The sequence below is a fragment of the Balaenoptera ricei genome, chromosome 6 (genome assembly GCF_028023285.1).
Source record: "Balaenoptera ricei isolate mBalRic1 chromosome 6, mBalRic1.hap2, whole genome shotgun sequence".
In the NCBI taxonomy this organism is placed as follows: domain Eukaryota; kingdom Metazoa; phylum Chordata; class Mammalia; order Artiodactyla; family Balaenopteridae; genus Balaenoptera; species Balaenoptera ricei.
In genome coordinates, this window is record NC_082644.1 from 28786042 (window position 1) to 28809926 (window position 23885).

At 40.9% G+C, this 23885-nt stretch overlaps 1 protein-coding gene across 6 annotated transcripts in view; it reads left to right on the forward strand.

Annotated features, from left to right (window-relative positions):
• The window catches only part of LOC132366913 (contactin-associated protein-like 3), an 84942-nt gene extending 61268 nt beyond the window's left edge, over window positions 1-23674 (forward strand). For 5 of the 6 annotated variants that reach the window (XR_009503595.1, XR_009503593.1, XR_009503594.1 and 2 more), the window contains one exon: window positions 3444-3859. Coding sequence is in view for 2 of the 6 variants with exons in the window: in XM_059924368.1 (XP_059780351.1) it covers window positions 3444-3724 (281 nt within the window). In the remaining 4 variants the exon portion in view is untranslated. Of the gene's footprint in view, window positions 1-3443; window positions 3860-23171 lie in introns of those variants that run through there. The other variant, XM_059924369.1, reaches the window with a different exon arrangement.
• The last annotated feature ends 211 nt before the right edge of the window (window positions 23675-23885 follow it).

Genomic DNA, 23885 nt, shown 5'->3' on the forward strand with positions numbered 1-23885 from the left:
CAAAGCAGAGACTGTAACACCCGTCCCACTTGCCGGGTGCATGGAGGAGTTGTGAGGTAGCACTTAGAGCATCTGGGAGGGTCCTGAACACATCACATGCTTGTGACAAGTTTTGGCTTTCCTCATTTTCTCTCCTTTATCTAGTATAAAGTGGCAGGTAACGGGCCATTCAGTAATGAAAAGACTGCAATGCCCCACACTCTGGATGTCACCCCTCTATCACCATGACTGTCTCCCGTCTTGCGATCGTGTGTGGGAGAGAAAGTATTGTGCTAGATGCTCTAACACAGCTTCTTGTTGAATTCTCATTGCAGCCCTAAAGCATACCTATCACACTTTGCTGGGAGGGATGTTTTGTGTTCAGTGTCCTAAGCTGTGGAACATTGTTCTGTGCAAGTCAGACCCTCTGGACATGTTTTCCTTTGTATGAATTGTGACACTTTATTCAACTAAGGGGCTGAGGCAGGAGACAGGACGGTGACAATGGAAAAAGACAGTCTGTGGTGTGGTCAGGGGAAGAGCTGGGTGGGAGGGCAAGTGCCTTTCTTGTGGGTTCAGCACTGGTGACTCCAAAACAGTAATTGCAAATCCCTGGGCTCTGTTTCAGGGGGTGTTGGTTCCCAGGGGGAATTTACTGAAGATTTGCAACATTGAATAATGCAGGCTGATCAGTTTCAGAACCACTGCTCTGCAGCTAAGAGCTGGTGGGATGGCTGTGCTCAAGCGTACCCACTTTAATGTTGTTTCAGTGTATTTTGTTTTGTTTTCCATTACAGAACAGTATCTCCCTTACCCGTCAGTAAAACTGTTCGGGGCTCCCTAACAGTCCTCAGGTTACATTTGTGCATTTCCCACTTTTTCCAGTCATTAGAAAAAAGGGCATCTACCCCGGTGGACTGCGTGCATGGGCGAATGCACAGTAATTCAACATCATCACCCTACAGGGGTCTGGGGATTACGCCGTGGCTGTGTTACCCAGCTGAAATGAATTGCTTTGCAGCACAGGGAATTCTGCAGTTTCATTACTTTATCAGAGTACCTACTTAATCAGATAGCTTAATTTGCATACCAGTAGCACCTTCTCACCACAGGTAAGGAATATGAAATGTTCAAGGTTGATTACCTGCAGATGGTGAAGAGTGGTTGACAGAGATGTGGCTGCATCTGTGGGAGAGGCTGGTCCCAAGGCAAATGCTGGAAGCATGCTGACGCTTTTTACTCTGTTGCATTTCTGTCCATGTGGTACCCGTGTTGATGATACTTCCCGCTTCAAGAGAGATTAAAGATGACAGAGAAAGATTGTGAAATGCAAAAAGAAGAAGTATCTTCAGTACATTCTTTACAACCTTGATACTAAGAATACAGGACATTTAGCAGTTTCTCAGAGATTGAAACTGATTCATATAAAACTTCAAATGTAGAACCTTTAAGTAAAGTGATCAGCTAAAAGCCAACACCTAATTTCTGACTTCTTTTGGCAATTATTATAAAATTACAGGCAGTTGCAGAGTAATGTTACTTGGGACTGTTAGTTAACCCTCAGCTAGAACCCAGAAGGACTTAGCATTCATCAAACATTAGATGGGACCTTTGCACAAATCAGTAGAAGTAGCAGGGAGGTGTTGGGTGGTGATCAATCTTGTTATTAAAGACAAAGAAAGACTGAAAACTATCACAGGTTGGAAGACACTAAGGAGACAAGGTGACTAAATGCAATGTGGGATCCTGGAACAGAAAAAGGGAGTTAGTGGAAAAACTGGAGACATCAAAAGAAAGTTTGTCGTTTTGTTACCATTGTACCAGTGTTAATAGCTTAGTTTTGATCAAAATACCATGGTGATGTCAGATATTAACATTAGGACACACTGAGTAAAAAGTAGACAGGAACTCCCTATCCCATCTTTGCAACTCGTTTGTAAATCTGAAATTATTTCAGAATAAAAAGTTTAATAATGCATTACAGGACAGCCAGAGTTGTGGCATGTTTAAGATGTGGATCAAAGGAAAAGACATTGTGCTTGTGGTTGAGAGGAAATTTTGGAATTTTGGAATAAAGATTGCAGGAAATGAGGAAATCTTAGAAAGAATTTGAGTTTTAAAGAATTTGTAAGCTTTAAATTTTGCTAAGGGTTATACACGTAGTGCCGTTAGCAGAGGACATAGTGAAGCAACAGATGTGCCCACTTGCTAGTTTCACCTCCACACCCTGATGTAAGCGCTCCACTTCCATTTTCCTTTGAGCTGTCTTGTAACCATGTCACACACCTCCTGACATGTACTTGGTCGTAACAGCTTTTGTAAACAGGACATGGATGTTAATAATAGCCCCTAATAAAAAAGATAATAAGTGTTGTCTAAAGTGTCAGACCTTATTACGAGAGCCTCAAATTAGATGTCAGGACAATGGGGAAAATTTTTTTTAAAGCTAGTTTTTTTGTGTTAGGGACTGTTTACATGACACTGTGTTTTCTAGACATGGATAATTAGCAAAATATCAGTTCCAGAATGCATTTCAAACCTGTTTCCCAATTTTTATATTGCATAATAATTTAAATTCAGAAAATTTAATATGACATCTGAATCCAAATTCAAAACTCATGTTTCTGTTAAACTAGAAGAACAAAATATATCAATAATACATTCACAGGTATCCCTAATTCTTCGGTGTCTCACAGGCACTGGAGAAAACAAAGCACAGTAATTTCCACTCTGTGCCTATTGTCTTGAATACCTGAGAAACTCCTCCTCATTCACTTCCTCTGCGTTCTCTCTCACCCTCCTTGCTGCCTTTTTAGAACTCTCCCTCCCTGCACAGAAATCACTTTCACCTCCACCCCTCCCATATTGCATTTCAAATTGTTCTTCGAAATGTCTGCTTCTCCTATGAGTCTGTAAGCACCTTGAGTGTAGGGCTATGCCATAGCCATCTTTGTTATCCCAACATTCAACATTGTACTTCCTCATGCTGGGAATCCACAATTAAGGTTTTCTAGCTTTATTTTCCAACAAAGGAAAGTTTGTTATTTTCCAGCAAGGAAAGTTTGCCCTTTGTTTATGTCCAGCAAAGGGCAAGTCATGCATTGAAGCCAATAAAGACACTAGTTCCAAGCACTGATGTAATGGCATGGTGTTTAGTTGTTCACCTATTACATTAAGCAATTTCACTTAGCGGGACACCCCAATACCAGAGAGTCAGGGGTTATGAACTAAGAAACAAAACAATTAATATAGGCTTCATCCATTTACATTTAACCTGTGTTTTTATTTTGTGTTTGTGTGTGTGTATGTGAGTGTGTTTGTATAATTATGAGGCATTACATAATGCAGAATTTGAAACTATGATTTTCATAAATCTTATTTATGACCCCATTCTTACAGGTTAATATAGATTTCAAAGATTTCTCTGTCTTTACCGGTTTTCTTCTTTTTATTCCCACAAAAAGGAGCTGGTGGCTGGTCTCCCCTGGTGTCAAATAAATACCAGTGGCTGCAGATTGACCTTGGAGAAAGAATGGAGGTCACAGCTGTGGCCACCCAGGGAGGATACGGGAGCTCCGACTGGGTGACCAGCTACCTCCTGATGTTCAGCGATGGCGGGAGGAACTGGAAGCAATATCGACGAGAGGAAAGCATCTGGGTATGTGCTTTATTGAAAAGCAGTCTGTCGGAGTATGAATTATGCCAGTTACTGCATGTTGCTGCCCATCTGTCAGATCAAGTATAGAACCAGAGCCTCCTAAGTTACTTGAAAATGTTTCCACTGAATGTAAGCCACATGTGACGTTCCAGAATACACCGTCCATGGCTAATTTATGAAATAAGTAAAACAATTTTATAATGTAGCGAAATATTGAAAATGTCTTCCCATTCTTCCTTTAAATAGTGTGAAGTCTAAGGAATAAATAAGTCACATACGACTGATTTTATTTTTGTTTTATAACAAACACAATAGTTTATATTGCCTCAGCATTTTTAAATAAAGCGAATTCATTTTCTCTGTGCCCTCTGATAAACTGAAATTTCTGAAAGACCCTGAACATGTAAAAATAGATGTAATGGAGAGTCTCTCTGTGGAGGACTTGTTGAGGGATATGTTGAGTTCCTGCTCCAACAGGAACTTGGGCACCATGTGGCCCCTTGTAATTTATGGACAATAGATCCCTAGGATTCTTTGGAATCATAACTATTTTACATCAGTGACATAGTTTCTACTTCTGATTACATATCCATGCTTCTTTTAGAAGAATTAAATTTTGTTTGCTTAACTTTTTGAATATTAAAATTTATGTAATTTATTCTATATTTAGCATTTCATATCTTTAAATCACAGTCTGCTGTGAATGAGAAGCTCTAAAAGTAGAGTGTTGTAAAGGTCTGCAGCAGGTTTGCAATTGGCTGATGGGGTGTGGCCTGAAGAAGATTCATCAGGTGGAGAAGAAATTACTTTTTTCTTCTTCTTAAAAATATAATTTAGATGGTTGCCAAGAGCCAGGGGAAGGGAGTAATGGACTGTAAGTGTTTTAATGGAGACAAAGTTTCAGTTTGAGAAGATGAAAAAGTTCTTGAGATGGAAGGTGGTGATGTTTGCACAACAATGTGAATGTTAATGTCCAGAACTGTACACTTAAAAGTGGCTAAAATGCTAAACTTTTTGTTATGTATATCTTACCACAATAAAAAATGCACAGTGTATCTTCCATTTAATTTAGGCTAAGAATGTTGTATAACTTAAGAAATTTTTTTTCTTAATTGTCAGAGTAAGAAGAAAATTGTCAGCTAAAAAGCCGTTATGTCTTAGCACATAGCTTATCTATAAAACTAACAGGCAACAAAATGATACTATTCGTTGTGTAACAAACTGCCCTCATTTGAATTTCCTTAGAACTCTGTAACTTATTATAACTTAATAGATTGTGGTCTACTTAATTTCTTATCCCTGGAGCTTTTATTAGTTAGTCAATAAATGTTGATGCAAATTGAATCAAGAAAAACTAGTTAGTTGTCTAATACTAGATAAAAGAACAAAGTGGGAAGGGCTATGTGAGTGTTTTTAGGGCTGGCTGACCTAAGGTTTCCAAACAAGTAATTGCCATGTGTATGATCCGAAGCAGATATTAATGTTGTGCTTATTCTAAGAACACCAAGTCCAAAGCAGGGTTAAGGTCAATATTGCTTAAGTGAGTTAAAGCTTAATGAAACATCTACTTACATAGAGAACTTTTGTTCAAAATTAAATATTATTTTTCAAAATTAGTTAACTAATAGTTAATGCCTACTTATTCTTCATTGTATTAATTAAGGTTCATATTTTCGCCCCGCTCCAATCCCATTTGATTGAGCAACTCTAACAATTCTTGTCTTTAGTTAAGCAGGTTGGAGAGGAATCATATGTAAGCATCACCCTCTGCTGATTTCTTTAAAGGTCAGGCACCCTTGGGGAAGTAGGGTCAAGAATATAGTGGCATTATTAACCCTAGATCATGCAGGTGAGGACAGAAGTGGACCCCTCAATCCTATCCATCCTATCACACAATAAACATGGGTAAAGTGGCCTGCCTTACACTCCTGCTGAGCTTGCATCCCTCCCTGTGTCCCCAGCACTTCATGGTGCCTGGGGCCGAGCACGTTGGTAAATGTTTGCTGAATTAAAACGAATGAGTGGAATCTACGTTCTGGCAGGATGCCTTCCTTAGCTCCCTGCTCTGTGCTTCTCTGTAGCCCTTGGTCTCAACTTAGTGATCCTTGAAGCTCCAGTGGAGGTGTTTCTCCTCTCTTACATTTTGAGCTCCTTTAGGAAAAGGGCTCATCCTCACATCTTCTGCGTGCACCACCATGGGTTAAGTGAATTCATCTCCTAATCTGGGCCCGACTATACACAACTGTCATTGACAGCAGTAAATCACACTAGTTGATGATTCTGACATTATACTCACAGTTTCTTTAAAAATTGGGCTGGTTTGGCTGCTTTCCAAACCTCTCACAAAATGTCAGCTGCTCTTAAAAATCAACCATACACTTTACCAGAGGTTCTACCCCTTCTTCACGTGCTTGTTTTAGATATGAACTGCTGATGTTAACTTGAGAATGAATTTAAATTTTAAAAAATGTCCTTGAGATATTATACTCTTCATTAGTGAAAGTAATATGTTTATTCATGGTGCCATTTACTTAATTTCCTATCACTGCTTTAACACATTTTCATGGATTTAGTGACCTAATACAAGACAGAGTTATTATGTCATAGTTCTGTAGGTCTAAAGTACAGTAGACCTGGCTGGGTTCTCTGCTTAAGGCATTTTTCCTGGAGGCTCTGGGGAAGACTTGTCCTTCAAGGTGTCTGGAGATTCCCAGAACCTTCCCCAGGTTCCATGATTTGCTGGGAGGATTCACAGGACCAGTGTGTAGTCATACAGCTATGATTTAGCAGAGTGAAAGGACACAGAGCAAAATGAGCAAAGGAAGAGGGTGCTTGGGGTGAAGCGCAGAGGAAATCAGGCGCAGGTTTCTAGAGTCCTCTCCCAGGGAAGTCATACGGGACTAGCTTAATCGCCCAGCAGTGAGTTATAGAAACCCACATGGAATATTACCAACCAGCTGAGCTCATGTACTGGGGGCTGGTCATGTAGGCACCCTCTGCCTTGCGTGTAACAAAATCCCAGGCTCCCAGAAGGAAGGCAGGTACTGAGTATGAACCACAGTGTTTGAGCAAACATTAGGCACAGTAAGCCACCTTTCTCATTAGAGTCTTGGGAATGGGCCAGCCTTGCAAGCAGGCCTTTCAGAGGGCAGCAGTCAGGACTGCCCTCCTGATGCTTCTGCATACACACTCACTCACTTCCTTGTGGGTGTAGGACTGAGACACTGATCTCCTGTAGGTTGCCAGCTGGGGGCTGGTCTTTGCTCCTAGAGGTTTCCCACATCCCTTATGCTTTCTGTGTGGCCTGTTCTTGCAGCAAGGGGTCAAGTCCCTTTCATCTTTAAATCGCTCTTTGTTCTTGTTCTCCTTCTGCTGCACCTCTCTGATTTCCTCTTCTTCTAGCTGGAGAAAGTCCTCTACTTTAAGGGCTCCTGTGGTTAGACTGGATCGACTTGGGTAATCCAGGACAGTCTTCCTAACCATAATCCCATCTGCAGAGTCCCTTTTGCCATGCAAAGTAACATATTCACAGTTCCTTTCTTTAGGGCCTGGACATCTTTGAGGCCTTTCTGCCCACCCCACTGTATTTATACATCTCTGATTTTTTTTTCTTTCTGCATTTGGTATCCTTTCCTAGCAAACACATTTCTCATTGGATCTGAAGATGTTTTCCAGAGTCATATGAAGTCATGTTGCAGGGGTATCTGAGCACCTGCTCGCAGTTGGTGTGTCACAGGTGTCCCCCCTGAGAGGCTGCTGCCCCGCCATCACTAGTGTAGCTCTCACCCACAGCAGCGTCCCCAGCTTGTGGCCTCGCTGATGTAACCTTGACCCCCAGCAGCAAGAAAGACTGTGTATTGGCTTTCTCCTCAGGAAGCCTCCTTCTACTTTTATAAGAAAGTCCAAATCAAGCACTCCTTCTCTGGCCTTAAAAGTTTTGTGGATGTTCTCCCTGTCATAATTATTTTAAGTGACTTTTCTTGTTCTTCTGGGTCTATCTGCTGTCTGTGCTAACTCTGTCCGTTAATACATGTTAACTCTTTCCAAATTCCGAAAACTCTCAGAAAAAGGTCAATCCTAACTCCTTACTGAAAATGGACATGAGATGATAATAAGACAGAAGATCTTTACTTATGTTACTTTGGGCAAGTTGTCCATATGCTTTGCCACATGTTTGCCATGGAATATTAATTAATATGTGACATGCAAGGTATACCTCTCTAAATTCTCAAAATTATGAAATTGAGACATGGCTGGCCACCAAGTCTTTGACTAAGGGATTTGAGGACTGCAGGTCCAGTTACTGAAGGTTAGTTATCCAAATTGACTTTCTTAAAAAAAGAAATTATGTTCTTCACTGGTGATATGTTCCACTTTAATATTTTTTCTTAATGAGTGACTGCTTCCATGGCTGAACTGGATTTCTATGTGAAAATAACCAAAAAAATTAAACAAATACTCAGATCTGTGAAATACATTCCAAAAGGGTTTTATTTAAATGGAAATATAGGCATGTGTCTTACATGACAGAAAAGGCATCACCATCTCTCACCAAGGGATGCACTACATCTCAGGACATACAAACTCTTTTGATGTGCAGAGTAAATGTCCTCACTTGAAATGTAGTGGAAGAAGTATCACTGTTTGAACAACTTTAGAAGGGGTGCATTTCCTATACGATGTGAACAATCATGGTTTATATCGGTCATTTAGTAAACCAGGTGGCTTGACCAAGCTTGGTGCTAAACGTCCATAGGACTTAGAAGATGAGTTTGCAACTTCAGCCCAACTAAATCAGGAAGTGGCCAGAGTCTTAGGATGCTGAGGATCATAGAACAGCATTGCAGTGAGCAGTGCAGCAGATCAGTGATCACTGACAGAGCTCACTAATGTTTATTTTCTACTGTTTCCCTGAGAATATGTCAGCCAACACTTACATCAATCTACTGTGACTCTGAGATTCATTACAAGAATTTTGTGGGGCAGCCCTTGCGAACCAGGATTCTTACCTGCAAGCTAATGTGAGCTCTGAGCTCCCTGGGGGCCTCTGGACCAGGCTGGGGAGAGGTGTGGGCACCAACCACTGTCCTGCTCTGAGTCTGGGTCTGTGAGCATCCCTGGTGGGCAGGAGAGGTCTGTGAGTGGGCAGCCTAGAGCGCTGGCAGTATTCTAGAGGGGTGTTGGGGCAGCTCCATCACCACCCTCCTGGGCACCTATTTGGTCTTCTTGGGACCCTCTAGCAAGCCTTGTCCTTCCCAGACCACCTGCCTGCCCTGACTCTGTCTCTTCTCCCTCGCCGTTCCAGTTGTTTGGGAACAATGGGCTGACTCAATGAGAGCCAGGCCAATACCCACCTCTCCTCTCGGGAGACCGTGCCTAATGGTGTCCACTGCAATGGTGTCCTCTGTTGAGGCTTATCTGGCCCAGGGACCACTGGGTCCCTATTGGCCATGGGGACCTTTCCTCCTGCAATTCCTGGGTGTTTTTTCTTCTATTTTATCAATACTTTGTCTTCATTCTCATCTCCTTACTATTTCTCCCTCTTCTCCTCTATCCTTCTATTCTTTCCTTATCTATTTTTTTCACCTATCATTAAATACTTTTCTCCTTATTTCTCTCTTCTCTCTCCATTTTTCCCTATATCCCTCTTCTATCTGTATTGTTACAAATTCTAGAAAATCCACTTGAATCAGTCTAGGTAGTTTGGGAATCCGACCACACGGAGAAGGGGAGGATTTAGCTGGGTCTCTGGAATGGCTGTAACTAAGAGGCAGCCCTGCCCTGTGCCTTGTGTGGATTAGCTTCTGGCATTCATTTTCCTATATTGGTTCAAAAATCTGAGGAAATGCTTGGACTTACTTGGCTCTGGCTGAGGGGAGTCTCAGATCTCACCACCTGTGAAGAGCTGATCTGATCAGGACGGCTCCCAGGCCACCCTACACTTAGCACCGAAGCCCCTGGATTGGGGGGTGGGGCCATGTAAAGACTTGATGTCCACCCTAATGGGGGCACTTAGAAGGGAGGGATGCTGGGAGGGCCATATTATCAAATTTCGTGTTCTTTGTCTCTCTCTCTCTCTCTCTTTCACTCTCTCTCCATGACCTTTTGCTTTCTTTTCTATTTCTCTGCTTTCCTCTTCTTATACATCTTACCTTTCTACTCCTCGCCTTCCTTTTTTCTCTATGAATTAAAGGACCTAGATTGCTATGCGTCCTGCTACTCAACATGTAACCTACGGACCAGCAGCATCACCCGGGATCTTGATACAAATATGGAATCTCAGCCCCCACCCCAACCTATTGAATAGAATCTGCATTTTAACAAGATGAGCAGGGGATTCCAGTACAAGCTAGATTGTGAGAAGCACTGACTGGGATGAACCAAGTCCCATCTGTGGCGGAAATTGTTTTGCCCCTTAACTATCCTCCAGCTGCCTGGATCAGAGGAGACTGTGCCGCCTGCTCTAGGATGCAGCTTATCCCACGCACGTGTTAGCCTGAACAGGTGATGCTCTCTGTAACAGGGCCTCAGGAACCTTGCTCCAGTGCCCTCTGACTGCAAGACACCCTCTTTCTCCCTGATAGTCACCAACCTAGGGGGGCGGAGCCCAGGTATTTTCTCATTGTTATCAGTGAATAACAATCAAGTGGTTAAAGTTAGTCCTATCTTTGAGAACTATAATATTTCCTGAATCGCTATACTCTGCATTCATTAGGAGTTTATTCTTCATATTAAAAATTCATCAGAACTCTAATTCAGAAGTTGGATCCTTTATGAATTTAAGATGGAAATTGTTATTCAAAATGCATTGAATTAAACTTAGAATTTAAGTGCATTTTTCTTCCTATGCAGGCCCTTTGTGTGAAAAAGGCATTCTTCTAGGAGAGGACTGGCAAAATACATTTGAGAAAAATAAGAAAAGAAATTACTTGAAATAAACATAAGTTCTAGTATAAATAATTCTATTTAATAGATTTCTTTCGCCTTGAAAAAATAGGTAGCAGTAGGTCCTTAAATGAATATAAAATAGACATAGCAAATCGTTTGAACCTTTGTTCTTCTCTAGATCATTTCCAACCTAGAACACCAAGTAGACTAATTAATAAGGCTAATTAATATTGTATTGAAAGATTCACAACAATCTCACAGTGCTCTAAGAGAGCAACAAAGGTGACCCCAAATTTGCAGGGCAGAAAAAAGACACGGAAATACTGGAAGCATGGGGGTTGGGAAGGGGACTGTTTGTTATACCTGCACCACTTCATTTATTTAAGAGAAAGAGCTGATGCACATATGGCAAAATATTTACCTTGTTAAAATAAATCTAGATTATCAGTACGTGCATATCTGTTTTGGGGGGATGTTTGAAATATTGCATAATCAAATTAATAAAGAATATTGGATTCAGGTTTAAAAGAATTACGTTTACTTGGTATAAATAGAAAGATCATATGACTGTGTAGTTTCAGAATAAAGAGGGATAAGAACAGTGTCAAATCATAATAAGAAAAACTGGACTCAGAGATAAGGAGGGTTTGTATGTAAGGAAGCAGACACTCTGCTAAGTGTGAAGCTCTATTGGTAGAAGGAGCAGAAATTCTCTTGACAGAGATTCCTGCTAATTCAGTCATTTAAATATATGTTGGTTTATTTCAGGTCTAGGTTAATACATTTATTGCTAATGAGTTGATGACTCAACAGAGCCAAGCCCCACATCAGGTAGGAGGTTGCAAAGAAGAGTCCATCCTACCACATCAGGTAAGAGGTTGCAAAGAAGGGTCTGCAGAGTGTGCCTTGGCTGTCTGAGGCTTGTGCCAGCTCCAGGCTTGCCGATTTCAAGTTTGGCTCTGAGACTGGGTGGTTTTGGGCAGAATAGGAGCAGCATTTCAATGATTCTGTATCGATCTCTTCCATGTACTTGGCCTTGTCAGGGACACGGCCCTCTCCTTCCTAACCATTCACCTCATTACGTCAAGCGCATTGATCCCCGAGGCAGTGACTTTGTACCATGGACAGTCTTGTTGGTTGCACTTACCATTGTGGACCACAGTTGAATTTTCTGTACATGTCTCCCCCTTCTGGGCTCTGAGAGCCATTAGGTCAGGGATTAATCTCCTCAGAGGGCCAGGCCTATAACAGATTCTCAATAAGGAGTTGTTAGATTGAGTTAAGGAAAAGTTGCTGTTCTCAAACAGACCTCAACCCAGATGGTTAGTTAAGTTAAAACTTAGCCAACTGTGTGATGCTGCTTGTGTGATGGGAGCCTTTCGGTGCCAAGCCTAAGTGTAACAAGAGGCTTAACACTTCTTTCCCACAAAGTTGTACAAGGACGATGCCCTACTGAACCTGAGAGAGAGGTGGTTCCATTTGCCCTTCATTGCAGGTCTCAGTGACAATAGAGATAAAAGCTGGATTTGGTCTGTCGAAAACTCTCAGAGCAGCTGAAAAGGTTGAGGCAGAGAAGTGAATGAGACACCTGAGCTGCTACCACAAAGTAGCCAATGGGTCCCTGGAAACCCAGGATCCAGTAACAACTGCCTCTTGCCAGGGCCAGCTGCATTCGGTGGGTGTGGAGCGTCCTTCCTTCCATTTGTCGATTACAATCCTTCCCAACTTGAAAACCTTCACTCAAATCCCTTTTACTCTGTACTAAAATTGTGTAGACACGCCCTTCTTTTTCTACTCCTAGGATTGTTCATTTTTATTTCTCAAGTATTACTTTTCTTTTGCCATATTTATTCACCTCGTGCTTATTTCACATCAATTCTGGCATCAGGGACTACAGCTTGTTTATCCCGATATCCTTTGTACCTACTTTATTGCTTTGCAAAAGTAACGATTTTGCTCATTTGAATTGCCAGGTGTTATCAGGTTGGGAGGGAGGGGTGTGGTGGTGAGTAGAATTTTAAATATGCAGCAGGATAAATAGCAACTCTTGAGACATCTTACAAATTACAGTTTTACTTTTCCTGGAATGAAGTAGTTCCAGAAGTGGTGTTACTAGAGATATATGGAAATTAGGATATATTTTATGAAAAAGGTAAATCTTAAACAGTAATATGAACAGAGTATGGCAGAGTTGTGGGGGAAATAGCTTTAGAAGTAGACTTTTTTATTCATTTGGGAGATGGCAAAAGTATTGTTTTTGATCAAGAAAAGTAAATGATGGAAAAAGTGAATTTTTACCAAAAAAGGTGCTCCGGCAGCAGACTCATTGAAAGGAAGTGCTGCAGAGTCAAGTTTTGGGAAGGTGGAAGGCAGGACAGCCCAGGGAGCATCTCACCAGGCTTTCATGGAAATTCTTCCTCGTGACTGCAGTTCTGGCAGCTTAGCTTCGTAGGATGTTGTACTAATAGTGGGTCTCATAGGGAACGACAGTCAAAGTCTACAAATTCTACAATTTGCACACATAATGTAAATGTACAGAAGGCACAGATATGGTATGTACTTCAGGCTATTCATGGGTGATTTCCTGGGTCTGTTGTTTTGACATAAAAGACTCAAGTGGTTTGGTACCAAACTAATTGGGATCTTGCGAAAATGGCCCCCAGCAGAGGTGGAGTGTTTAGAGCACTGCTGTGTTCACAGCCCTTGATAACTCCTATGGTTTCTGCACTCTGCAGTCCTATGCCACTTAACACTTAGAACAATTTTCTGCCTTTGATGCAGACCACATTTTATATATTTGTATAGACAAAAGCAATGATGAAAGTTTAAAATTTTGCAAAACAGGAAGACAGGCTTTGAGTACTTTTTTTAATATTAATATCACAGTCTCAAAACTCTGAGATGTTGAGAATTTCTGATCAGCAAACCTCAAACTTTCAGAGTGGCTAAGATTAGGGCAGCAGTTGAGAAGCTGGATGCTGTTCAAGCATGTTTAAGGGTCTCAGACAGAGAGAAATATTGGTTTAGACCAGGGGCCAGCCAACTTTCTCTATAAAGGGACAGATAATAAATAGTTTTGGTTTTGTAGACCATGCAGTCTCTGTTGTGACTGCTCAACTCTGCTGTCGTGTGAAAGTAGCCAGAAGCAATATGTAAATGAACGAGTGTGGCAGTGTTCCAATAAAACTTTATTTAAAAAGCCACACAGCCAGCTGGTTCTGGCTTTAGGTTGCTTACCCCTGGTCTAGTCCACTTTGTATCTATTTAAGGTATGATGTATGGATTCAGTATGAAGAAATGAAAATTACAACATCAGTGTGACACAATGTAACCTCTCCCACTTGAACTCCACAAAACCTTTGCTAATACTCTCGCTTAGGACAGTCCTTTTCAAACTGTGTCCTAGAAAAACTTTCTTTTCATTTTAAATGTATGCATGTAATTTGATGTCTTTCAGAATAAGATATAGATAGTATACATCTGATCTATGATATTGTTACATAGCATTTAGCATAAAACTAAGGTTAAAAAGAGAATCAATTTAAAGAAAACTATTAAACCAATAAGAAGTGTTATACTGAGTACTTAGTGAGTGCCTGACACTGCTTCATGCGCTTTATACATATTTACTAAACACGTCCTCACAACAGCCCTCTTATGCCCTGTTTACAGAAAAGGACACTGAGGCATGAAAAGTTCAAGTTCACTATCCTCAAATCACAGAACTAGTTAGTGATGTAACAAGGGTTTGAACCCTAGCTGTCTGGCTGCAGGGCCCACACTCAAACCACCTTAGCACAGTACAGAGGATTCATGTTGGAGGTGAATAAAGTGATGATACAGGATGGGGATCCTCTTCCTCAGGGCGTGGGAAGCAAGCACTCTCAGACAGTGCTGGTAGGAGCATAAAATGGCATAAGCTGGGGATATGCCCAAAGCATATACCCAAAGCGGGATCTTGAAGAGATGTTTGTACACCCATGTTCATCACAGCATTATGCATGTCCTTGGAGGACAATTTCTATAAACTTAAGTGCTCAAAAGCACCCGCTATTTAGAGCGCTGAAGATGACAGCCCAAAAGGAGTAATGCTTTTAAGTCCTGTCAATATATCGTCTACACCAAATAACAATTCCACTTCTAGGAGTTAGTCCCACAGGAACACTCAGAGGTGCGCAGAAAGTGCCTGTAAGAAAACTAAGTGCATTGTTTACAGTCAAGATCCAGTTTTCTGTCAATAGGTGAACACAAGGAAATTACGATACTCCATTTTATGGAATAATATAGTACTATATGGAATTCATTCCTTTGAAAACAATGAGGTTATTTAATTAATTGATCTGTTTATTTATTTGAGGTAATGCTGGTTTAAAACATTATATAAGTTTCATGTGTACAAGATTATCAAATGCATTTATTCATAATGAGATTTAAGAAACATTTTTTTTTTACAGCTAGGAAAAGGGATGTATTTATTGTGCTTCCATTAGAAATTTCCAAGATGAACATATACGTATATGTGCATGTAAATATATATAGACTATTTCTGGAAGCATACAAGATAAATTATTGATAGTATTTCTCATTCTGGGTAAAGATATGCCATGAGTACGCGATGAATGGTATTTTTAAACTACATGCGTATATTGCTGTTCAATTCAATACCAGGTTTTGAAAGGATTAGAGGAAAGAAAGCAAAGGAAATACAAAATAGTTTTTTAATTGTGGTAAAAAAAACATAACATTAAATTTACCATCCTTACCATTTTTAAGTGTACGGTTCAGTGGTGTTAAGTATATTCACCTTGTTGTGGAATAGATCTCTAGATCTTTCTCATCTTGTAAAGCAAACTTAAACCCACTAAACACAAATTTCCCTCCCCATCCCCTCAGCCCTTGGCAACCATCTCTCTACTCTCTGTTTCAATGATTTTGACTACCTTAGATACTTCATATTAGTGAAATCATACAGTATTTGTCCTTTCGTGATGGTTTATTTCAAGTAGCATAATGTCCTTGAGTATCCATATTATAGCACAGGACAGAATTTCCTTCTTTTTAGGGCTGCATAATATTCTATTGTATGTATATCCCAGATTTTGTTTATCAGTTGCTATGGTCTGAATGTTTGTATCCCACCAGAATTCATACGTTGAAATCCTAACCCCTTAAGGTGATAGTATTAGTAGGTAGGGGGTTTTGGGAAGTGACTAAGTCTTCCACTAAGAAAGGGCTTAGTGACTCATAAAGAGGCTCCAGAGAGATCCCTACCTGATTCCAACATGAGAGAATGCAACAAAAGTCTGAGACCCAGTGCTTCCCTGGTGGCGCAGTGGATGAGAGTCTGCCTGCCAATGCAGGAGACACGGGTTCGAGCCCTGGTCTGGGAAGATCCCACATGCCGCGGAGCGACTAGGCCCGTGAGCCACAATTGCTGAGCCTGCGCGTCTGGAGCCTGTACTCCGCAACAAGAGAGGCCGCGATAGTGAGAGGCCCGCGCACCGTGATGAAGAGTGGCCCCAATTGCCGCAACTAGAGAAAGCCCTCGCACAGAAACGAAGACCCAACACAGCCATAAATAAATAAATAAATAAAATTAAATTAAAAAAAAAAAAAAGTCTGAGACCCAGAAGAGGGCCCTCACCCAAACTTACTGGCACCCTGACCTCAGACTGTCAGCCTCTAGAACTGTGAGCAATAAGTTTCTATTGTTTGTAAACCACCCAGTCTGTGGTATTTTGTTGTATCAACTTGAATGGACTAAGAGATCTATTCATCCATCTACGGGCAGTTGGCTTGTTTGCGCCTGTTGGCTATTGTGAATAATGCTGTGATAAACATGGGTATACAAATATCCCTTCAAGATCCAGATTTCAGTTGTTTTGGACATATACCCGGCAGAGGAATTGCTGGAGCTTATTATGCTAATTCTATTTTTACTTTTTTCGAGGAACCTTCATATTGTTTTTTATAGTGGCTGCACCATTTTGCATTTCCACAAGGGTTCCAGTTTCTCTGCATCCTCCCCTAAATAGTGTTTTTATTTGGTTCCCTTACCCACTGAAATAGCCTCAAGATATGTGGGGAGATGCAATCCACATGGACCCTGAGTGCTTGTGTGCTCTTTCTAGATAGGCTAAGCGTGAAGGCTCTAGCTGCATTTTATCCAGGCCATTCTCAGGGTGTGCTAGAGAAACAGCAGTCCTGAGAGATGAGAGGCCAGCCTCCCCCAGGCAAGGAGCAGGTCTGCATCTTCTCATTACAAGAGCAGTGAATCCCCCGAGCGTGGTGCTTGATCCTCTAAGGCAGCCCACTGCCTGCAGCATCATCCGTCCTGGACCCTTTGCATTACCTGTAGCACATAGGGAGGTTCATGGGAAACCGAGGCAGTATTCACTAAGCCGTGTCTCTGCCACGTGAACAGCTTCCAAAATGGTGCCATTTCTCAGATGTCTTTCTGGATGACCATGAACTATACGACGCTCAGTCTCTCTGTGCTGGTGTTTGGAATGCTTTCAGTTATCGTCTTTTCTCTTTCATGGTGCTTTTGTGCTGATCTTGTTTCCCAGATTATACACTCGACCTAAATTATGTCAAATATAAGATCTGTGTACTAACTGTTAGAAGTCAAACCATTTATATGGCCTTTTTATTAAACATGAAAAATATAAAAATATGCTCATTACTTACTTGAGATTTTCAGCTCAAATTGGGATTTAGACTTAAGTTTCCTTCATGTAAGTAGATTCTAAGTCATTTCCAGAGTGAATATATTCCTAATACAGGCTTTTAGATGATATAGATAAGAGTAAGTACTATTTCAACTTAAGAAAAACCTTTTTGGGTGACTTTCTTCTTTTTTAAAAATTAATTTTATTGAAATAGAGTTGATTTACAATGTTGTGTTCATTTCTGCCATGCAGCAAAGTGATTCAGTTATGTATATATACACATTCTTTTTCATATTCTTTTCCATTATGTTTTATCACAGGATATTGAATATAGTTCCCTGTGCTATACAGTAGGACCTTGTTGTCTATCCATTCTATATATAACAGTTTGCATCTGCTAATCCCAAACTCCCAATCCATCTCTCCCCCACCCCTCCTCACTCTTGGCAACTTCAAGTCTGTTCTCTATGTCTGTGAGTCTGTTTCTGTATCCTAGATAAATTCATTTGTGTTGTATTTTAGATTCCACATAGAAGTGATAGCATCTGATATTTCTTTTTCTCTATCTGACTTACTTCACTTAATATGATAATCTCTAGGTCCATCTGTGTTGCTGCAAATGGCATTATTTCATGCTTTTTATGGCTGAGTAGTATTCCATTGCATATGTGTACCACGTCTTCTTTATCCATTCATCTGTCGATAGACATTTAGGTTGTTTGCATGTCTTGACTATTGTAAATAGTGCTGTAATGAACATTGGGGTGCATGTATCTTTTCTAATTATAGTTTTCTCTTGATATATGCCCAGGAGGGGGATTGCAGGATCATATGGCAACTCTATTTTTAGTTTTTTGAGGAACCTCCATACTGTTTTCCAGAGTGGCTGCACCAGTTTACATTCCCAGCAACAGCGTAGGAGGGTTCCCTTTTCTCCATACCCTCTCCAGAATTTGTTATTTGTAGACTTTTTAATGATGGCCATTCTGACTGGTATGAGGTGGTACCTCATTGTAGTTTTGATTTGCATTTCTCTAACAATTAGCAGTGTTGAACATCTTTTCATGTGCATGTTGGCCATTTGTTTGTCTTCTTTGGAGAAATGTCTATTTAGGTTTTCTGCCCATTTTTCAATTGGGTTTTGTTGTTGTTATTGAGTTGTATGAGCTGTTTGTATATTTTGGAAATCAAGCCCTTGTTGGTTGCATCATTTGCAAATATTTTGTCCCAGTCCGTATGTTGTCTTTTCATTTTGTTTATAGTTTCCTTTACTGTACAAAAGCTTGTATGTTTGATTAGGTCCCATTTGTTTATTTTTGCTTTTATTTCTATTGCCTTGGGACACTGACCTAAGAAAACATTGGTACTATTTACGTCAGAGATTGTTTTGCCTATGTTCTCTTCTAAGAGTTTTATGGTGAGGTGGCTTTCTTCTGGCATATATAAGGGTAAGCTAGGGCTTCCCTGGTGGCGCAGTGGTTGAGAATCTGCCTGCCAATGCAGGGGACACGGGTTCGAGCCCTGGTCTGGGAGGATCCCACATGCTGCGGAGCAACTGGGCCCGTGAGCCACAACTACTGAGCCTGTGCGTCTGGAGCCTGTGCTCCGCGATGGTGAGAGGCCCACGCACCGCGATGAAGAATGGCCCCAGCTCACCGCAACTGGAGAGAGCCCTCGCACAGAAACGAAGACCCAACACAGCCAAAAATAAATAAATAAATTTATAAAAAAAAAAAAAAAAGGATAAAATCAATCAGTTCAATTTAAAAAAAATAAAATAAAAAAAAATAAAAGGATAAGCTGTCTCTGAGATTATATTACATTGGTTTGGATGCATGGACAGGAGTGCATCTGTCTGCCATGCACCCTAAATACCTATAGGGTGAGCTCCGGACCTGAAGCACATGACTCATCTTCCAGTCATTTTCCCAATTACCCTGTGGTATGCTTGAAAACCTCTGCTTATTTTATTGGCATACTCTACCTTTCACTTTGTCCTTGAGGAGGGATCAGTTAAGAGCTAAGGAAGAGCAGTTTTGAAGAAGAGTCGAAGGTCAGGGCATTTTTCTAGAAGGAGCTGTGCATAAGAAAGAAGGGCAGGTAGTGGAAATACCAGAACTTAACCTCACACTACAGCTATGGCCAAGGGAGAGAAGTTCAAAATAAATAATGTTTGATGTGCATTAGACAAATGAAGTTTATTTGGATTTGAACTCCTGCCTTCTCTTTTGTGTTTTTTAATGTTCTTAATCATTCAACCTGAATGGCTTATCTTCCTCTCAGAGCTTTGAACATTTTAATGATTCAGTATCCTTCTTTTTGAGAAGAGAGAGAAGAGAAAAATCACTTGAGCAGTGGAAAGAGATCGCTGGGGAGCTCTTGTGTATGCTGCAGCAAATGCTTTATTAGCTAAAGTTCCCACTGATGGAAAATTCAGACATAGGAAAAGCTCCTACATATTGGAAGAAAATTTGAGAGTTTCCAAAAAATATCGTCAGAATGGAATGCAAAATTACTGTGGCGACACTCTTTCATCCATATGTACCCAAGTAATAATAAGTGAAATGGTCAGTGAATTACATCGCCAATAAGTTTTCTATCCTTAGATGAAATAAATAATAAATACATGAGTCACTTATTAAAGGAACCTGACTGTGATATCTAGGGTCTTTTGAAAACCCTCCCCTGTCAAACAGTACAGGGCACCTTTAAACTGAAAGGAATTAAATCTCTCCCTGTATGAGTTTCCTAGGGCTGCTGTAACAAAGTACTGGAAATTGAGGGGCTTAAAACAACAGAAATTTATTCTCTCATAATTCTGGAGGCTGGAAGTCCAAAATCAGTGTCTTGGCAGGGCATGGGCAGGGCAAGGGTCTCGGGAGAATCTCTTCCAGGTCATTCTCTTAGTTTATGATGTTGTCAGTAATTCTTGGAGTTCTTTGGCTTGTAGATCATCACTCCAATCTCTGCCTCCACTGTCATGGGGTGTTCTCCCTCTGTGTCTTTATTTCATCTTCCCTCTGTGCATGTCTCTTCTCTTCTTGTAAGGACCCAGGTCATATTGGATTAGGGTCCACTGTCATGACCTCATCTTAACTTGATGACTTCTGCAAAGACCAGATATCCAAATAAGTTCACATTCACAGGTTCCGGAGTAAGAACTCCAATATATCTCAACGTGAACATGACAGTGGCCTGGAAGGACAGAGGTGGCTATAGTCAAACGATGCTTATCGTAAAGGAAAAGAGGCACTTTCTCATTTTGTTTGTTGTGCCCACTTTTTGTAAGGGAAGAAGAAGATTAATCTGGAATTGATGAGAAATTGATAAGAAATGCTCTGGACACCATGGCAAATGGAATGTGAGAAAATGAGCAAACAACACCCCTGAGTACTACAAGGAGTGGCATCTAGAAAGGGAGGCTGGGGTTTGTGTCAAGGTGAAGAACCGTGGTTGGTGTCTGACATTTACTGAGTGTTTATTGTGAGCCAGGCATGGTGTTAAGCATTTCAGGTGCATCATATCATTTAATCTTTCTCCATGAGTGTCTTCATTTTACAGACGAAGAAACTGAGGCTCCGAGTTACACAATGGTCAATTTCTGTGTTACTCTGGAATATTCTAAGGTATGATTGAAGTAGCCCTTTATTTTCCTGTTTATTATTATGATTAATTACGTACAGTGAGATAGATTCCCAGAGCACACAGAAGAAAGAGAGGATGAGAGGGAGGAAGACTTTACAACGCAATCGTGTTCTTGGTGGGGCAGAGGCAAGTCTGGGTCACCTTAGGGCTGGGTTTAGGAGGTGAGGGTGCACCCAAGGGCAGTGGTCAGAAAAGACCTGGAGAACTGCTGACCTCAGGATCCTGAATGGACACCTATGTGCTGTGGTTTTGCTGTTGTCCCAGCCCAGGCTGTGGCTCTGTTCTTAGGGATCTGCCATCTTTGCTCAAGGTTCCACATAGAAACAAAGATGCTGGATTGTTTGGTGCCTTTGTGAATTCTGTCTCCCTACTGGGAGTGAGATGTAGAATAGACACAGATGTTCCTGCCAGGTTTGGAAGCCAGCGATGAGGAGTTCAGCGTTGGACAAAACGCATTCCCTGCTTCATAAAGGGGTGTGGACTTGCTCAGCTCAGGACCTGGGGTGTCTTGGTTCAGGGAAATGAGAGACAGAGCAGTTCCAGGCCAGGCTTTGCTTTTCTGCCCTCTTATCTGGACACAACCTCTCTGAGCATCAGTTTTTCCTGAGTCTTTGTCCTTTACTGGTCCTTTCCTCAGTCATAGGAAGCCCTCAAGATGCATCAAGATGTATATTATTCCCTAAATCAATCTGAACCCAATGCTTGGTCCTCAAGAACTACCTTAGGCCAAGAATCAACCAGGGAAGGGGAGGAAGGATGAAAGGAGGATGCAGGGGAGAGGTGCACAGGTAAGGGTCCTAGCTCAGCTGTCACCTGCAGAACAGAAGCAAGTGGCCTTGATTGTTCACACCTCACTTTACCTGCCTCCAGATTGGAGCCTGAAGAGCTTGACTGGATTCAGTTCTCTCTATTAGAAAGTTGTTAGGTCATTTTCAAATTTCATTTTAATGTATTTTCTCATTTACACTTACTTTGGTTTTGCTTTCTGCTTTTTTCTCCTGATTTTGGCTTTATTACTTTCAAGTAACACTTTTCTTTCAATCACCATTTTCTTCTTCTTAATGCCAGTTTACGTTGTTAGCTAAGGGCTGCTTTTGTTACCTTCACTCCTGTTTTGTCTATTTGACAGCCCCCTGAGATGATCTGTTTACCGCACTGTGTTCCCCAAGAAACAGTGGGGAAGTTGCCTAACAGACAATCTCCTGGGAGACTTTCCGCTACCCGTTTTCAGTGGGAAGCAGTTTCAGTCAGAACTGGCTCGCTCATCATAGCTGGGTAATATAAGCATCCGAATCACAGGGGGTGGGAGCACGTGGCCTCTCGGCGTTTATCTTGATTGAATCATGGGTGTGTAACTTTCCGTCGTTCAGCTCTTGATTTGTATTAATGATTCAGAGTTCATTACCTTAAGATAAAAAAGGTGTTCCTGCTGGCAAGAGCTAGATAAGATTGTGGGCAATTTGAGACTCTCACTGTGTGAAGTTGATGATGACTCTATTCCCTGGTAAGAACTGAGAAATTCTGTCCTGTCCTGCCACCGCGTGACACCAAACAAGGTACAGTCGCAATGGGCTTTGTGTCACTGACATGAAATTGAGGGTGGGCGTGGTGGCACCCACCCAGAGTGCCCAGGAAATCTGCAGCAGTGGCTGGGACGAGTAGCGTTTCCCAGTACCACAGGGAGTTCATAGGCAGGAAACTTTCTGTTTCTCATTGTATCAGTCTGGGTCTCATTGCTAACATTTCACCTAAATGAAAATGCACTTTTACTTTGTTTAAATTTTTTTTGTGGTAAAATATACATAACATATAATTTACCCTTTGAAGTATTTTAAGTGGCATTAAGTACACTCACATTGTTGTGTCACTATCACCCCACTATTCATCTTCAGAATTTTTTTGAGAGGTAAAACAACTAATATTTACTGTGTATATTTTGTATACAATTGTTAAAGGTTACACTCCATTTTCAGTGATTACAAAATATTGGCTCTATTCTTCGTGTCGTACAATGCGTCCTTGCAGCCTCTCTTACACCCAATAGCTTGTACCTCCCACTCCCCACCCTTTTTTTGCCCCCCTCCCCCCGGTAACCACTAGTTTGTTCTCTGTATCTGTGAGTCTGCTTCTTTTTTGTTATATTCACTAGTTTGTTATAGGTTTTAGATTCCACGTGTAAGTAATATCATACAGTGTTTCTCTTTCTCTGTCTGACTCCTTTCATTCAGCACAATGCCCTCCAAGTGCATCCATCAGAACTTCTTTCATCGTCCCAAACTGAAACTTGCTACCCATTAAAAACTAACTCCCCATTTCCTTTCTTTCTCCAGGCGCTGGCAATCACCATTTTACTGGCTTTATAAATTTGAATAGATACCTCATATAAGTGGAATCATATAATTTTTGTTGTTTTGTAACTAGCTTATTTCACTTAATGTTTTCAAGGGTCATCCATTCTGTGGCATGTGTCAGAATTTCCTTCATTTTAAGGCTGAATAATATTCCACTGTATGTATATCCCAGATTTTTTTAATCCATTCATCTGTTGGTAGATATTTGGATTGTTTCCACCTTTTGGCTATGGTGGATAATGTTGCTGTGAACATGAGTGTACAGATATCTCCTTGAGACCCTTCTTTCAACTTTTTTGGATATATACCCAGAAGTGAAATGGCTGGATCATATGGTAATTCTATTTTTAATTTTTTGAAGAACTGCCATAACGGTCTTGCAAGTGGCTGCACTGTTTTACACTCCTACCAGCAGTGCACGAAGTTTCCTATATATCCTTGCCGACACATCTTATTTTCCATTAAAAAAAAAAATAGCCAATCTAAAGGGAGTGAAGTAGTATCTTACTATGGTTTTGATTTGTATTTCCCTAACAAACATCTTTTTCTATGCTTATTGGGCATTTGTGTATCTTCTTTAGATAAATGTTTATTGCAGTACTTTGTGCATTTTAAAATCAGATTGATTTTTTTGTTGTTGAGATGTACAAGGTTCTTTATATATTCTGGATATGAACCCCTTATCATATATAT